The sequence below is a fragment of the Sinocyclocheilus rhinocerous genome, unplaced genomic scaffold, assembly GCF_001515625.1.
Source record: "Sinocyclocheilus rhinocerous isolate Xijiao unplaced genomic scaffold, SAMN03320098_v1.1 scaffold362, whole genome shotgun sequence".
Classification (NCBI taxonomy): domain Eukaryota; kingdom Metazoa; phylum Chordata; class Actinopteri; order Cypriniformes; family Cyprinidae; genus Sinocyclocheilus; species Sinocyclocheilus rhinocerous.
In genome coordinates, this window is record NW_015639507.1 from 1,545,124 (window position 1) to 1,564,282 (window position 19,159).

A 19,159-nucleotide genomic window follows, 5' to 3' on the forward strand; every position below is an offset into this window, starting at 1 on the left:
TTGGTGTAAAAAATCACCAGGGACACCTTAATTGCTAGATAGTTTTTTATTTTTTATTAAAGTTAGCAATGCATTCATTCAAGTCTAATAAAAACTCCTTGTCGCTCTTACCAAGCATGTCATTAAAAACACAAGGGCCAGATTTACTAACAGCTTGCACCAGCGCAATCCCTCATTGGCGTTAAAAAACTACCATCAGGATTTACTAAAGGCACGCAGTGAAACATTTGCAATGCATTTAAATGAATCATGTAAGGTGATTTATTAAGGTTTGTGATAAAGTCAGAATTACAAGATATAAAATTCCGACTTCCTTGCAATTCTGACTGATCTCACATTTTTTAAATGATAAAAAGTGACTTTTTATCTCACAATTCTGACTTTTGTTCTCAGAATTGCGAGTTTATATCTTCAGACAAAAAAGTCTGAATTGTGAGATATAACTCAGAATTGTGAGATAAAAAGTTGCACGTTTAATTTTTTATCCCATGGCAAAAGCAATTTTTCATACATTTCACCCCCAAATCCTTTTTGTCTTAACTGTTATGAAAATACAAAGCATTTTTTTAATGTTGCAAAAACATGAAAGGCATGTTTTTTTTTTTATCTTACAATGCCACTCTTAATGTGTGCATGTGTATGTTTCATTATTCCCGTGCACAGACACAGATACAAAGCTCAGAGTGTAATAATATGCATGCGGATTTTAAGGATCCAGATGGCAGAGTTCATCTTCTATCCAGTTATATAGGGCAGATAGATTTAGAGAATTTCAATCTAGCTCACACATTTGTCAATCATTTATCATAAGCCAGACCTATCTCTCCTCCATTCCTGGTTAAATTAAAACAGTTTATGTAAGGATGCTATATTATTTAAGAAACAAAGCAAACTGGCATTTTCCTCTGTATAATTACACAATTATTTCAGCTTGGCATGCAACATATTAGCGTTTTTGCATGTAGCTGCCTATTTGCCATTTTCTTGTTTTAGGTATATTAGAAGGCTGGCATATAGACAGAGAGACTGAATTAGATTTGTGTTTTGATCCAGTGAATCTCTAATTTAAGTGAATTTTTCAGCTCTCCAGCAGCTAGCAGAGATTACTGGGTGTTGGTGCAGTTGTGATGAAACGAATTGCAGTCAAGGATGGCTCATGTCAGAGATGCTGTGTAAAATGCACCTGACACAAACATTGACAGAATTTCCAACCTAACATATGTGATTGAACCAAAATACATATTTTTGTTCTTATGACGTTGAGAGTATATGTTGACGTGTGTTGAAAGGCTGTGTTGTGCTCTACTGTGCTTTTTATATATTTATTGCTTCTTGCTTTTCAAAATTAGTGTTTTATTCTGATTTCAAAAATAGGGATCAACATGATTTTTCTAGCGGTAAAAATGTGTTAATGTTGATCCAGCATAAGTTCAAAGCTTATTATGAGACACTTTTCACATGTAGGGTACATCTCAGAATCACACTATATATATATATATATATATATATATATAAAAAATATTTTATCTCCTAAAACTAGAGGGAAAAAAATAGTTGTAGGGGAACAGAAAGGTTAATACTAATATTACTAATTATAAAATTAGTTTAAAAAGTAATTATACAATTAATATAATAATTATTAAATGTGTGTGTGTGTGTGTGTATAGTCATACCTTAACTAGTCACAACTTGTTTAACCCTTATGGTAATTCTATCTTTATAAGTGTACAGAAACATATGAACATACACGTTGTGTGTGCGCATTGTATTGTGTAGGTATATAAAGAATCATTTAAGCATTGTTGTGTGTGTATATAGCCTGTAGATACATACATACGTTTATATGTGTGTACACTAACACACACACACACTCTCTCACACACACACACACACACACACACACACACAGTCTTCATAACTTAACGTTGTTTTAACCCTTGTGTTAATTCAATATTTACAGGCGAAGAAGTGACAATGCAGTGCAATACAACATAGGCTACATGCATGAAAACGCCTCATGTGGTCGACGCCTGTCACTATTATGCGCTGGCCCTTTAAATCTGACGCTCATTTATGCGTTCGGGGGCGGGGGTTGTGTTCGTGTGTCCAATCAGAGAGCGGAATGCTGATACTGGAGTGGATGCAGGACGTGGGACGCTGATGCTGATGCTGGGGGACCCGCACAGTGATGGAGCGGCGACGACGCTGAAAAGGTAACGAAACGTGATCTAACGACACACTGGCATCCATTCACCCCAGTTAGGTAGGGTTTATATTAAAGGATCGAAATGTAGGTCGGATTCATCGATTTGAGCTAATTATATTATTTTTGAATGATGGAAAATGAGCTTAAATCCGCTGTAGTATGAACGAAATGAAGCGTCGCTCGATGCTGTTTCAAAAGCATTTGCTTCAGGATCAATGCATATTCAATTCTGGCTTGATATTCGTTAGTTTATCTTCATAAACGGTTGATATTTTCTGCATGGATGTTTCTGTATGCGGTCTAATTGTCTAAATCAGAATTATTCAATGTTAATGTTAGAAATGCCACTTAATAGTATTGAATAAACCTATCTTTTTTTAAATCTTAATTTAGGTGCATTGCATTTTCAAATGTAGATTGCGTTTGGTGGTTTTCTCATTGATTTCTTCTTATTTAGGAAAAAACATGGGCATGTATGACCTGTCAGCCTCTAGGAGTGATTTTTGAGGGATGATTGACATTGGTGAAAGCCAATCAGCAGACAGATGTTATCCGCACAGCCAGTGGCTGAAGGATGAGGGAGGGCTTTCACATGGGGCTTCTGTCTGAAACTCAAAATATCAAAGAATTTATTGGTGTTTGAACAGTGTTTCTGGCAACCCTTGATTAAAACGGACAGTATGTGATATTTTGTCTCAACGTGACCCTACAGACATGTGGAAGCAATGGTTTTGTATAGTGTAAACAGTCACCATTGCTTTAAAATCCTTTTCTTTGATATTTTATGAAGATATAATTTAGAAGAGAAACATCACCTTGATTTATACTTGAAAATTTGGGTCGAATTTAGTATGTAGTGAATAAACATTTTTTATAGATATGCACAGATCTGCAACATTAATTGACTAGAAATGTATCTTTGCATTTTTTAGGTTAAACGAATGAACTTTGGAGAAGCTGTACTTTCAGCATCTGTTTTTTCTTTTATTACATATGCCAATCTGCTTCGATTTGTGATGATAGACTGATAATAAGATATTTTACCAGGGTAAGGTCTGTGAAAAAAAGTATCCTTGTACAAATGATTGACTTGAGTTAAATTGAATTCTGGGTTTAAACAATGCACTGAACATAAATGTCTTGGTTAAGCCGCATTCCATGCAACAGATGTATCGCTTGGCCATTTTCTCTTTTAACATGCATTATTGAAGTCTGGGTAATTTGCCCTTTGTGGCTCTATGCACACACTGTTTTCAGCGTCAGAGTGGGTGACGGAGAGAGAGTCAGTGGCTCGTGATATGCACCCTGCCACCTTGATTAAGCCATTTATGCTGGAGAGCAGCTGGCTTCTATATATTACTGACCGAAAAAAGCTCTTTCTGTCATTAAGTTCTCATTCAGAAGTTTCTGTGCTGACGTTAATCAGCTCAGTCTCTGTTAGCTACGTCTGTTGAGACCAAAAGCAGCATTTGCTTGTTTAATTTATGCTGTTGGCAGATATTTTATCCAAAGTGACTTATAGTGCATTCAAGGTGTACATCTTATCACGTGTTCCGTGGAAATCAAACCCATGACCTTGGTGTTGGAACAGGAAATGAAGCTTCAGAATGTATAGTTTAATTAGTGGTGTTTCTTGAGGCAAACATCATTCGATAGCTCATGCCAAGATTTAGGAGTTTGAACTAACTTCTGGGCATAGCTCATCCAGTATGCAAGCCAATAATACTGGAAACACTCTCATCATTTCTGGTTGCCGTTTTTTTACTGTAAATTTAACAGGATATTTCTTTACAGTGATTTATTGGAGAGTTCTTTTGACTCGTACCAATAAGCAACCACCCAGAAAACCGTGAGTTTTACACAGGCAAGCACCAGAAGATGTAAAAATCTTGGCATTCAGGTGAAGCCCCCCCCGGTTTGTCCAGTATGGTGTGCTATATATGGTCTCTGTCCGGATGGAAAGATGAAGTCCTGTCTCTGGCACGGAAGTGTACAGATGACCAAGCCATCTACAGACCAGCTTCATTTAAAGTCAGCATAAATGTACATTTCTCACTCTCTCTCTCCCTCACACGCCCGTGAATGCCCACACATCCTCACATTTCATACGAGTGAAAACAGGTGCGCTCTCCTCCATTATCTCAGTCACTGTTGCCATAGCAACCCCCTCCACAGCATCAGCATCATCCGTGTGAGCAGCATGTGGTCCCCACCTCTGAGAAAAACTGCGGGGCACTTTTTATTTTGACTCATCTTTCTGATGAATAGAACCCACCTCAGGCAGAAATTTAAAGGAAGTTACGTTGTCTCTGAAATGAAAAGGGATGCAATGTCTCATTATGTTTCGCAACATCTCTCAGGAACTTAATACGTCTTTGCATTTTGATTAGCTCTAGGCTGTTGTGAATGAAAGCGAAGAATTGTTCCAGACAATAGTTGGCAGCACACAAGCCGCTTTGTTGCAGACATTTTGAAGTGTTCGACTGCATTTTGAAATGTGCGACTTTTCTTCTCTTCTCTAGGATGCAGTAAACACCCTTGTCAATCCGTGAAGGGGCTTTTCTTACGGACTCTCAGTGTTACAGAACCTTGGGAGATGTATGGTAGCGCGCGCGCCGTCAGCCACATCGAGGGCAGCCCTGCTCGCTCCCCGCGGCTGCCCCGCTCTCCTCGGTTGGGCCACCGTCGAGCCAACAGTGGCAGTTCGAGCGGCAAGACCTTATCCATGGAGAACATCCAGTCCCTCAATGCTGCCTACGCAACATCTGGCCCAATGTACCTAAGTGACCATGAAGCCATTGGATCCACTGCTACTTACCCTAAAGGCACCATGACGCTCGGTCGGGCCACGAGTCGAGCCATGTACGGTGGTCGGGTCACCGCCATGGGCAGCACCCCTAATATCGCAACGGCGGGACTCCATCACGCCGACCTGCTGTCTTATGGTGACCTGGGCTCGCTGTCTATGCTCCACCACCAGGGGACACCGTCGGCCCTGCTGCGACAAGCGGTCAGGGCCGGTGGAGGTGAACTTTTGGAGCTCCAGGCGCAGCTACTGGACATGCACAGGGAAAACGAGCTACTTCGGAGGGAGCTGGACCTTAAGGACAGCAAGCTGGGCTCTTCCACCAACAGCATCAAGAGCTTCTGGAGCCCCGAGCTGAAGAAAGAACGCGTGATGAGGAAAGAGGAGGCAGCGCGCACTTCAATCCTTAAAGAACAGATGCGGGTGACCCACGAGGAGAATCAGGTTAGGATGATTACCTTACTTTATACATGCAGAATGACAAGGATCTATGCTTGAGTAAAAATAAAGGTCCTTCAGAGGTTATTTGTAGAACTTCTTTCAATTAAGACTCTTGGCTACATGAGATGCTGTATGGTTCTTTGGAGAAAAAGTTCTTGATGTTACATTATACATTCTTCAAATCAGTATATTTGTCCTTGATATCATCCATTCACTGAGGAAAAGCCCTCCTGGGCTTTGTTTGTAGCACCAGTACATTGATAACCTTCTAAGGAACTATACAAATGAAGAAGGTTCTTTAATTATGTCAGGTTGTTCTGTAAAGCCCCTTTTGGAACCTTAATTTTTATTAAGCTTTTGATAAGCTTAGCAAGTAGAGTTTGATGTACACTACTGTTCAAAAGTTTGGAGTCAGTAAGATTTGTTTTTTTTGTGAAGAAAATAATATTTTTTATTCAGGGAAGACACATGAAATGTATTTGTATCAAATTAATTCAATTCAATTTTTATTCTTTTTATTTTTATTTTTAAATAAAAAAGGCAGTAAAGACTGATGTTAGGTCAATTCTGTTCTTTGAATCCTAAGAAAAATGTATCACTGTTCCCCTAAAAAATATTAAGCAGCACAACTGTTTTCAACATTGATAATAAAAAGAAATATGTCTTTAGCACCAAATCAGCATATTAGAATGTTTTCTGAAAATTTGGCTTTTCTATCATAGAAATAAATTACATTTAAAATATAATAAAATAGAAAACAGTTATTTTAAATTGTATTAATATTTCTCAATTTTCCAGTTTTTACTGTATTTTTGATCAATTAAATGTAGCCTTGGTGGGCATAAGAGACTTTTTAAAAAGACGATTTCAATAACATTAAAAAAATAAAGAAATAAATCAAACGGACCCCAAACTTTTGAACAATAGCGTATGTTATTACATATAAAAATGTTAACCCAAAAATAAAACTGTCATTGTTTACACACCCTCATATTGGTCAAATCTGTATGATTTTTCTTTTGTCTGTGGAACATAAAAGTTGATGACACAAAATGTTTGAAAATATGTTTTCTCAAAGTTTACGAGCAGTGTGAACATTGTACAAAATTACTCCTTTTGTTCACGGCACACAGAAATTCATACAGCTTTGAAACGACTTGATGGTGAGTAAATGAAATTTAAATTTTGAGTGAACTTTTTCTTTAAGACTAGTTTATTAGCAGGCTATCAGTAAAAGTTGCCTACTTGAGGGATACGCCTAGTTTATGAATTCTTGTGTTGCCAAGGTTACTCTTCCTGTCTCCAGTTTTGGTGTCATCTGCGTGCGGTGTTCTATTCATCTCCTCTGTTCTGTGTCTCATTCAACTGTGTAATCACGCTCTCACTCTTTTTTTCCCCACCTACTCTTATGCTCTTTAAGTCTCTTCACAGCTGATTTCTTCTTTGGGTTGTCTGTCTTTTATGTGGCACTTCTGGAAAGAGGCTCTTATAATCATTAATATTTCATCATTTAATCGGATGTGGCACTCTGTCAATGGACAGGCCAAAGCCACAGATACTGAAACACATTTTAGACAGTTCTGACTGAAAATATAACTCGTTCAAAGCCACCATAGAATAGCTTGTATTTGCATACGTGTGACCGCACATGACATGAATTCTATATTAACCTGCCAAGTTGCTATAGAGTGCAACAGTGCCTGCCCACTTTTTCAGCAGCCTTGATTCTGTAGGTATTTTTTCCGTTCATTTTTCCCATAGGGATTTTAAAACAGTCTTCATTACAAGAGTTAGAAGCATGAATCAAGCAAACCAGCTACGGGGTTAATTAAAACACTACAAATTTTGATTTGAAGCCAAAAAGTATTTGAAAATGGAACAAAAAGACAAAGAATTTGTAATTACCGGCTATAATAAGGAAAAGAATTGCGAATAGCATAATTGAATTACAAATGATGTAGAAATATAAAACAATTCATTTAAAGATGTCGAATATAGAGAAACACTGCATTTTATGTTTGTTTGTTTTTTGTTTGTTTTTTTGCAAATATGCATATACTGTATACTTTATATACAGTATGTTCAAACATTTAAGTAGTTTGAGAGCATAGGGAGATTGACTTGATTTTGTCATTTGCAGTGATTCATGGGAGTGAGTGGGTGCTAAAGAGTTTTCATTTAGATTCTCTGATTGGTAAAGATTTCTTTGTAGAATCATGGGTAATGTAGTTTTTCACCCAGAGTTCTGCTTTTAAACATGACTATATCAAAATAAGTTGAAAAAACATATATCATCGATTAACATCCCAGCTCACATTAGGTCTACATTTTTAAAAGTTTATAACTTATCCTTAAAACTATTTTTTTTTCTATAGAGAAAATAAATAGGATTTTTACCCCATTGTTGTTGTTAGTCAAAAGAGTAGTCCATTTTACCCTCCAAAAATAATCAGGTACTGGTGAAACATCTTTATTACAACTAGATAACAGTTTATATATATATACAGTGGGTACGGAGAGTATTCAGACCCCCTTAAATTTTTCACTCTTTGTTATATTGCAGCCATTTGCTAAAATCATTTAAGTTAATTTTTTTTCCTCATTAATGTACACACAGCACATGCTTGTTTCATGAGCATTGCCAATAAGGCCACCAAGTGAACTGACTTTGCTAAAAGGGACTTTGGCATTGTGCTTTAGTGTATTAATTAAAGGCAGTTGGGTTTGATGAGAAATCCCTTAGGTGGGTTCAGTCCTATTTTGATGAAAGAAGCCAGAGAATCGATATTAAAGGTATATTGTCTGGTCCTTTATCAATCAATTGTGGAGTTCCTCAAGGGAGTATTTTAGGTCCCTTATTTTTTTCCTTTATATATAAATTATTTTAAAGTAGCGTGTTCAGAGGAACTTTTTCTTAATGCTGACGATGCAGCAATTTTAGTGTTTCGTCAAGATAAAGGGGTCCTGGAGAAAGTGACAAGATATGTCCAATAAACTTTCTCTGCATATAGGTAAAACTGAAGCCATTCTCTTTGCTTCTAGAATGAAATTAAAAAAGGATGATACTCTTTTTGGTTAAGATTAACGATATGATAATAGAGTCAAAAAATTTTGTAAATTATTTGGGTTGTTTAATAGATAATAAATTAACCGGTGATTTTATGGCTAGATCGTTATTTACAAAAGAATGTGCTAAATTAGATTTTTAACAAGGCAAGCTGACTTATTGGATATTTATTCCTTAAAATTGTTGGCAGGGGCCCTGATTCAACCCCATTTTGATTATGCTACCACTTTCTGTTATAGTAGTTGTTCCCAGAGTATGAAAGATATATTGCAAAGGGCTCAAATCAAATGAGTCAGAATAATTTAAAAAGTTCATCCTCGAATGCATTTGCATATTGAATGTTTTAAGGAGTTGGGTTTGTTAACTGTGAAAAAAATTATGTTTTTTTTTTTTAATTGGCTATGACGTGTAAAATTTTTAATATGGTTACAAGTTTTTTAGAAAATTACTTTCATATGGTGAGGCAACAGCATTCTTATGGTATTAGGGGTAGGAATTTTATTATTTGTCAAGTCAAGCAAGTCAAGTCACCTTTATTTATATAGCGCTTTTAACAATACAGATTGTGTCAAAGCAACTTTACAGCATTAAATAGGAAAATAGTGTGTCAATAATGAAAAATTACAATAGTAAACACTCAATTTTCAGTTAAAGGCAGTTAATCATTGAATTCAGTGATGTCATCATCCAGCTCAGTTCAGTTTAAATAGTGCAATCACTTGCAATCAAGTCAACAATATCGCTGGAAATGAAGTGTCCCCAACTAAGCAAGCCAGAGGCAACAGCAAGTGTGCAGAACAACCACCCAATAAAGCATTACAATAATCTAACCTTGAGGTAATGAACGCATGAATTAACGTTTCTGCATTTGACATTGAGAGCATAGGTCGTAATTTAGATATATTTAGATATATTTGTCCATGTAAGTGTAAAGTTTGGTAGGGGAAATATGTTTTTACACCAGTGCAATTGCATGGAGTAAATTACCAGTGTCAATAAAGGGAATAAAAAACTTAGGGAGATTTAAAAGAGCGGTAAAAAAAATGGCTGTTTGGTGATGCTAGTTGGCTTGTACTGTGGGTGTAAATTGTTTCTAGTGTTTAAATATGAAATTGAAATGAAATAAAGATATTACTACTACTACTACTACTACTTATATTTTTAAAATTAGTATTTGGTTAGGAGATATTGTTTTTATTTCTTCTGTCACTTCTGTACATAGCTGTCACGATATCAGTCAGCTTTCACTATGGACTACATTTCCCACAAGCCCCGCACCTGGGATTAATTACACACACACCTGTTGTCCATCAGGAGCACTATAAATGTTGCTCACACACACACACTCACTGCGAAGTATTGATTGAAGTTTATGATTGTCTGTCTGGTTGCGACTGCTCCGTGCAGAGCGTTTCCTGAGCCTTAGTTAAGTCTAGTCTGTTCCTGTGTTTACCTTTTGCCTGTGTTCGACTTCGCTGTCACAATAAAGCTGCACTTGGATCCGACCCTGCCTTCTCGTATCCTTCCGTCCGTAACAATAGCCTCTATTCTTTATATTAACAGCGAGGACCGCGACGGAAATAAGCCGGTGGCTTTATTGGGTTTTTTATCCTCGACAGTTTTTTAAAGTGTATGGGATACTTGTTATTTTGTACAGTTTGTAAACTTGTCAAATAAATTTCAATTCATTTAAATTCAGTGTTTAGTTTGATTATATACACAGTGCAGCATGAGCACTCATACCTTATTGAGTAAACACCTACAAAAACGTGTGATGGTTCAAGATCACTCCCGTGCATTCAACAGCTGAGGACTGGAGACATTTGTTTTCTCACAGTCTCACCTCTTCCTGTCTATCTGTGTTTTTGAGAGTAGGGCAGTGGCCTAGTTAAATAACACTCCGTCAGCACGCTGCACGAGGCCTGGAGACGAAGAAATGTCAAGGACAAATGCTTGTCTAAGAGTCTTTGTTTTCCTCCATCTGATTCCTTGTCTTCTCTGCCAGCGTTTCACTCTACTGCTGTCTCTCTTTCTCTCTGTCATCCAGCTCTCTTTTTGTTTCCTTTCCTGCCACACATCCTCACTATTTGCTTCCTCCGTTCTCTTACTCATCCTATGTCCTTTCCATCCATCTTGTTGTCCGTTACTCTATCCACTCATTCTCTAAGGCACCATATGGCATTTTCTCACATATTTTGGATAACATATGGATCCTGTATATCGTAAATACCATAGCAAGAGCCTTGCAAAGCATTCAGGCCTTTTAAATGAATTGTATGTAGTGACATTTTATCACTGAGTGCTGATGGCAAATCCACAGTTTCGCCTTTGTGTTATTCACTAAACCACCCTCAGTTGAGTTTAACCAGGTGCCATGCATATTTAAATTAAATGATTGCCATTTATTTCAACACAAACAGGTCTTCCTTTATATGCAAATTAGGCTTTTTGTGTTGTATTCACAAAAGTAAATTTGCCTACTGCAATTAACAGTTTGTTTTAATTAAAATTCTAGTCATCTTGGCAACAGTTATTGATCAAATGATGGTGAAGAGACCCATTTCCTGATGCACAGTGTAACCAAATGCATTTATGCATCTTCAAGAGCCGGCTCGCATGTCTAGATTGTGCAAATTTCGTTATGCACTATTTTGACCATGTTTGTGCATTCACCTGATTTGCATAATTCCTTTAGAGATTTGGATGCGAAAACAGCGCAGATAATGCATGCAAATAAAAAACAAAAAAACAAAAATGAATAGCTGAAATATGCCATTTGCTTAAATATTCAGTTTCTCGGCTGTAGAAGTTTATTTGAATAAAAAAACAATGTTCCTAGTGAGGACACAAGACTACAGAAGTTCCAAAAATCTTTGCAATTTTACAATTTTTTTTGGTGAAAAAAAAACAAATGCATAAATTAGCAGCCGTGGGGTGGATATGGGTTTCTTATTACAATTAAAGAAAGAAGGAATGATGCAAAATACAGGGGAGTATTGCAAAAGATTCTGTCTTTAGGTGGCTAGTAACTGAAGCTTGTGAGGTAGTTCATTATCAACAGGTCAGTTTCTACACACAAGGCCAAATTAACATCGAAGTGGCTTAATAATAAAAGCCCTGGGCAAATACATTATTAAAAAAATTGCAGTGAACAAGTGCCATCCAAGTAACCTCAATGACCTGGAGCAAATGCAGCCTGGAAGAACAGGATAAAATCACACTCATTGCTCAGGAAATTTAGTTCTCAGGTGCTCTTAAACACACAGAGGTTCCTTATTTGGCATTGATGGTTCCATGAAGAACCTTTAACACCCATGGAACTTTTTCATCACACAAAAGCTTCTTTATAGTAGAAGTAGTTCTTTAGAATATTAAAATGCCCTTCACATTAAGGAAAAACTGGTTCTTTTTGTTCTTTGGGGAACCAAAAATGGTTCTTCTATGGCATCACTGGAACCTTACATTTTTAAGATTGATTGACGTTTTAAAAAAAAAAGACACTAATGAGACATAATGAGACGAGTCTAGACTGGTATCTTTTTAAATCTGAACACAGTGTGAGACATTGTTGAGATTTTTTCTGAAACACCAGAGGAGACATATTTGAGATTACTAGTGTTTGTTTCTCAAAAGAAAAATGTGAGAAGCAGGTGGTTCTGATTATTTCATGGCTCTGTATTAAAAGAGAAAATGACCTTGCATTTAGTTTGCATAAATCTAAAATTATTGCAAGCTCACTATCGAGGAGCAGATGTGTGGTGTAGAATGCAATCATGGTTACAATGCAGGAGATACTGGAACAGGGACACTGAAATACACAAATGAGATTGGATATGCAAGTTAGACAGGCTTATGCTCAGCCAATCTGTGAAAGTGTGTGCATGTCTCATTTCTCCTTTGCATGATACTGTCCCTTCTTATGAGTCCTCAAGGTTAAATCAGGATGATGTCACCATCCTGATTTGCTTCCAGTAAACACCTGTGCGTGTCTCTGTGTGTGTGTGTGTGTGTGTGTGTGTGTGTTCGTGCAGCACCCTGAAAACGGGAAAGGACATTAGCAGAGCTGTAGGTACATACCCAGTGACAGTGCTATTGAGACACAGTTAGTGCCCTGTGGTGGAAAGAAACAAGATTAGACATGCTAGGGGTTTCTTATGAAGCCCTTGGAGTTTAGATTACGCGATCACACATTGTATGCTTGTTATTATGTATTTGTTTATCTCTGCATTTGAATATTAATGCTGCAATTCACTGCTAAAATGTGTATTTTAAATGCAATGCAAGTCACTTTGGATAAAAAGCATCTGCCATGTGCATAAATGTAAATGAAAAATGACTCATGGTGACATTTTTCAAAGAGGCTTTTATGAACAAAATATGCAAACAAAAATGATCCAAGAGAAGCACAGTATCCAGAAAGAGATATGACAATGTAGGTACAAACAAAATGGTTTGCTTCAGCTTAACCGTAAACATAAAATATCCCTGCTACATGGCAAGATAGCACTAAAATAAGTGTACTATTTTACTCGTTTTATTAATACAGAAATATATATAGATTGATATTTATATCATATGTATATATTTTTATATTATTTATTTACATACTTTTAAAAAAAGTTTTAGTTACTTTATATTTCTTCATATTTTTGGCCATTTTTTTATATTTTCAGCCTAAATATATTTAAATTGTTCGAAATATATTTTTAAAATATATTTTGCATTTACCTGTATGTGCATTTTAAAACTGAAAATGCATTTTCTTGTCTCTTAAAGTACATATTTTAGCATTTGAAGGTTTAAAAAATATATATTTTCAATTTGTAAAATATATTTCCTATACCAGAAAAATTGTTTTCATCTTATATTTGGCATACATTTAAAATGTACTTTACAAAATGCCTTTTCTGCCCCTTGAAGTGCATATTGTAATATATTTTGGCCTTTGAAGGTTTAAACAAAAACAAAATGTTTTTCCTTAACCAGCAGCTTTTCATCATCTATTTAGCATAAATTTAAAATGTGTTTTTTAAAAATACTTTTTTCTTTTGCTACTAGAAGTACACGTTGTAATATATTTTGGCATTTGAACTTTTAAACAAAATATATTATCAATTTGAAAAATATATTTCCTTAACCAACATTGTTTTTCCCATCATATATTTAGCATAAATTTTAAATATACAGTATTTTACAAAATGCCCTTTCTGCCCGTTGAAGTACATATTTTATGTATATTTCAGCATTTGAAGGTTTAAACAAAGTATATTTCAATTTAACATATGTATTTCCTTAACCAACTCAGTTTTTTCATCACATATTTAGCATAAATGTAAAAAATATTTAGCAAAATACTTTTCTTTTCTTTTTTTACAATTTTAGTAGCCTGGACACTACAATATTTTAAACTTTTTTTAAATCCAGCACCCTTTTCCTGGCAAGCAAGAGAGCAGCAGTGAGCAACAGTCAATGAAATGGAAAGAGCAAAGATTTAAAAAAGATGAGGCAATGGGAAGAAAAAAACACATCAAATCTTTTATTTGATTCCGCACAAATCAGTGCAAAGCAATCAAGAACTTTCTCAGTATTATTTGCTGACCTTCAGTCTTATAGTGTGCACTAGCTGCAGTCTATCCATGTCCTCCAGCACGTCTGGATCTCAAGGACACTTGTGCATGTACTGAAGATACTGACTTCACAAAGGTGACCTGACGTGCTGGGTTTAAAGCAGCGGTGACCAGACACAATTAAGGCACACGCCATCACATGCTGGTAGCGGTGCTCTGTTTTCACACCCCTCCTCGTGGCCACATGTTCCTGCTGTGAGTCTGGAGGAGGGCAGGCGATAGGTGATACTGATCAGAGAAGGATCTTTCGTCACAGGATATCACTTGAGATGCTCAGAATGCCATATGACCTGTTTAGCTGTTTTTAGTATGTATACTAAGCCCAGTATGCAGATTTTATGAATGAAATACTTAGATGACCTACTACAATTGCCAAAATGTGCAATCAGAGCACAATATATGGGCTGTGTCCCACAATGCAATGGACTCAAGCTGACCTTTCCATTTCCAGACTGATAAAGTCATTATTTACAGTATACAGAATTGGATAAAAAATCTAATTATTTCAAAGCTGATAAGTAGACGCAGCTCGCTGAATTAAACATGCATTACAGTGAGGTCTTGTGACAACAAGCTGATTGGAATGTTTGTTTTGCATAAAGCCAACTGTTTACATATTGTCGCGGGGTGAATGAGAACACAGACTCGGTACTGATCGAAAGAGCCCCGGAGGGTGATTTATTGACCACACACTGATCACACGTGCTCTGATGAATGGTGCTCGGTGCCCGTCTCAGCGTGGTGCTCGTGGGGTGAAGTGCCGTGGTGCAGATCCCTCTCCCGGGGTGCCTTCGGAGTCTGTGAACAAGGAGAAACAAGCATTAATGTCGCCTGGAGCTCCGGGGTGCCTTCCCGCTGGTGTCTCTTCTCCTGGCTTTTAAGGCCAGCGGGAACGAGCTCCAGGTGCGCCACTCATCGCGCACAGGTTTTGTGCATCGGTGATAAGTGTGGCAGCGGCGTTTCCAGGGCGACGCTAATCTGGACTCAGGGTACTCGCCACAATATTTACAAGAAAGATTAGGCAGTAAGTTGTATGGTATCCTGATGAAAAACAGCTTGAACCAGCCAGAAATTGGTTTTGCAGCCTTTTCAGACTGGTCTGTTGGCTGGTTTAAAAGGGTTTTGGGCATTTTTAGATGGTCAGGCTTGGGCTAACATCGGAAAAGCATTCTACTCTTGCTATTTTTCCCATATACAATATCTCAGAAATACTGAGAGTAGTATTCTAGTGTACTGTTCTGAATTCAACCCTGGAGAGTAGAGCTAAAACTAGCTTAATCCAGCTAAGACCAGCAAACCATCTTAGATTGGTTTAGGGTTTTTTTTTTTTTTTTCTCAGCAGGTTGTTATTTCATTTAAAATATAACTTTCGATTCAGTGCAATCAAAGTTGTGTAGAGTACATATACACTAGTGCTCGAAAATGTGGGGTCTGTAAGATGTTTTTTTAATGCTGCATTTATTTTACCAAAAATACAGCAAAAACAATAATATTGTGAAATATTATTCTTCTTGTGATGGAAAAGCTGAATTTTCAGCATCATTAATCCAGTCTTCAGTGTCACATGATCCTTCAGCAATCATTCTAATATGCTGATTTGCTGCTCAAGAAACATATAATTTATTATCAATGTTGTGCTTTTATTTTTGTGAAAATATTTTAATTCAGGTTTCTTTGATTAATATAAAGCAAAAAAAAAAAAAAAAAAAAGCATTTATTTGTATTCATGACGTATTGACACATATTTCAAATGATTTTCAACGGTCGCTTTGTCGCGTCCAGTGTACTAGACAGACTTTAGCTGTTGCGGCGCAGACACAGTGTTACTCACCTATCGAGAAGAAACAAAGCAACCTTGGCGTCCGATCGCAGACCTTCCGCTCCTTGAGTTCTCTCCAGCGCTGGAAAGCTGATCCGATATTTACACGGGTCCTACTTCTTGCCTTAAGCCTTAAGCAGACGTTTTCCTCTTTTGTTTTTTATCCGCCATCTCTATCTTTTTGTTGCTCGGCTCGGCTAATATCCGTCCTGTGCACTGAACTCTCTCTCCTCCACATCATGAGTAGACACGCCCCTTACTGCTGATTGGCTTCAAGTTTGTTTTGCTACTCAGCCCGAATCAGTTTTCTAAAGCGGTTTTTTAAAAATCGCTTACCCCACCTTTAATGCATTTAAAGAAAAAAAAAAATGTATTTCCTAAATGAAAGGAAATGCGATCACATCAGGCATCACATGGCGCTTGATGCTTTTTCCTCTTTAGGATTAAATGAATAAAATACATCTGAAAAGGGATGTATTGTGACCTTGTGACCTTCCTTTAAGTCTGGTAAATCCTTTTGGTCAGTGGGTCAAAAAAAGTGGTATTGATTTAAATAGACTATATGCAACCTCTTGATCTTAGTCTAGTTCTTCTAAAACGGTCCTCTCCTCTTAGATTGATGGTTTCCGTGCTGTTAATAGCTGGGCTTTGATGAATGATGATCGGGTACATCCGTTGGGTGCGTTGTGCTTGGTACTAATGGCTCTTTTGTAGCTCAGGACTCAGAGGTGAGGTGAACGGATGAGTGAGAATGTCCTCAGGCGCTGTGGGCTAGTTTAGCTCAAGTGTGGTTGGTTGTTGTCTTTTTCACTTTCCCTCCCTCACTCTCTCTCTCCGTCACCTCCTCCGTTTCTCTGACTCCTTTTTTCTGCTCTCTCAGTTTCTCAGCCCATCGGGTGCCTGAAAGCAAGCTAATGCAAAAAGGATTAGTGGGGGCTGACTTGTTTTTGATTTGTACAGTAACAAGATTTGATGGTCTGTGTTTAAACATGATGGTATCGAGGAGAATAATAATCAACAAAGCATGTTTCAGCATGACTGAGAAAGCTAATAGAAAAACCAGATTTAGATCATGAATTGAATGCTTAAAATTAATCAACCGTGTTGACTTTTCAGTCACCACCTTTCTGTTGGCACTAACATCACCAAACAAAATGGATTAAATTGTTTTTCCATCTCTGTACCACCAAAGTGTAGTATCATTAGTTTTTGCTTTTGATATTTTCTGTGTTCGTCTTAATTGTAAGTTTTAGTCATTTTCTAGTCTTTTTGTGATTTTATTAGTTTTAATTGTTTTATAGTTTTTTTAATCAATTTTATTTCAGTTTTAGTTTTTTTTTATTTCCTATTTATAATTTTAGTTAGTTTTAGTAATTTGTTGTGTTTTTTATTAGTTTGAATGTGTTTAAATGTCTATAGTTTTTTTATTATTTCAGGTTCAGTTTACTTTAGTTACTTTAGTCAAACTAAATGAAAATGAGAAATGTTGTAACTAGCCAAAAGTGTTTAAATATGTCATTTAAGTTAAAGCTTATTTTATGTCAAGTAATGAACTGTTTTTATGGTTTTAGTTTACTATAATAACCCTGACACAGCGTATTTTCAGGCTTGCCTGATGCTATCTTGTGCAATGTAGGCCATTTTGTAGTAATTAGAATCTAATCTGACATTTCGTGCTATTATAAACCATCTAGGGCATAATCTAATGTCATACAACCAGAATATTAGCATTTAAATGAACATGTTTATTTAATCCGGTGCAGAGGTGTAAAGTATTTAAGTAAATGTAATTCATTACTGTCCTTGAGTATCTTTTTGGATACTCTATAGTTTTACTGAGTATCAAAGATATTAGCAACTTTTACTCTCTACTTCACTACATTTTTGAATAAGCATCTGTACTCTTTACTCCTCTACATTTGTAATGAGTGTTGCAATTACACATTACATTTTGCATTGCACCTAGCTTTTTCTGCAGCAAGCAGTTTATTTCTGCTACGAAAGAAGTGATATCGCCACCTACAGGGCACTGAAAGTACTATATCTTGTGCGTTTTGTCCTTACTCACCCAAACTTGTCAACAAGGCTACTTTATGTGAATGCGAGTTCCTTAACAAGTAGCTGTGAATCTCTGGTGTTTTATATCCACCTTATTTTTCCCGTAAGAGCAGGCACGGTCATTTGTAAATTTATTGTGTCTGGCTTCCATCGTCATCTGCTTCCAGCTATTTTTAGCTGTTCAAAACAGCTATTTTTGCTGCATGATAGTGCAAACTGGTGTGTCTTACCATATTATTTTAAAGTATTATCTTAATTATGAACACACTGGTTTGTAGTGCAAACAGGTTTACCGTTTACTGCACTTTGTTATTCTTCTCGTTATTTCCCTACAGCAGCTAATGAACCGGAAGTCTCACACATTCACAGAAAAAAAAACGTATTCACGTTGAAAAATAAGGTGGATACGAGATGAGGACATGACTGCAGCCAGCAATGAGGCTGAAACCAGCACATCCAGTGCAAGATGGCTTTATTTTATTTATCCGTTATACTGAAGAGTCCTTTTTGAAGGATATTGTTTTTTTTTCCAATTTTGAGGTGTTCAGTTTTATTTTGGTTTTAGAAAATAAACATGATTGCTTTCCTCACAAATCAACTCTTTCTTGTTTTTCACTTGTATATCTCTTTGACTAATGCATATTTGAGCCTATATTTAGTATATTTAGTATAAGTAAAAATAGAGATGCACGATATTGGATTTTTGCCGATATCTTTCAACTAATTTTGAACCGATACTGATATATTTTTAATTTTGGTTAGTTTTTAAGAAGAACTTAATTGTTAGAATTAAATAAACAATAATGAAGGTTTTTTTGACAGTACATTGAAGCTTTGAAAATAACTATAAATAAACTATATATGAATCGCTGCATTTTTTCCCCCCAGAAAGTCGCAGTGTTAACCCTAACATTTTATTTTAAGATTTAACATTTGTAGATGGTCTAAAGCAAAAGAGTTGTAAAAATTCAGAAAATCTTTTAGAGCTTATGATTTGTTTAAAAAATAAAACATATTACACATTAATGAATAAATCAGTATGTATAAAATTATTTAATTTACAAGTGTCATGTTTGTGATTTTTTAAAATTAATGTAAGCTATAGCTTTTGACCTTTAAATCAAAACATACTCAT

The 19,159-nt window shown here is 36.3% G+C and overlaps 1 protein-coding gene across 1 annotated transcript in view; it reads left to right on the top strand.

Annotated features, from left to right (window-relative positions):
• Window positions 1-2,127: 2,127 nt before the first annotated feature.
• The window catches only part of erc2 (ELKS/RAB6-interacting/CAST family member 2), a 54,862-nt gene continuing 37,830 nt past the window's right edge, over window positions 2,128-19,159 (top strand). Inside the window, exons 1-2 of the mRNA XM_016566891.1 lie at window positions 2,128-2,213; window positions 4,729-5,456. Coding sequence (XP_016422377.1) covers window positions 4,803-5,456 — 654 coding nt within the window. The 5' untranslated portion in view covers window positions 2,128-2,213; window positions 4,729-4,802. The remainder of the gene's footprint in view (window positions 2,214-4,728; window positions 5,457-19,159) is intronic.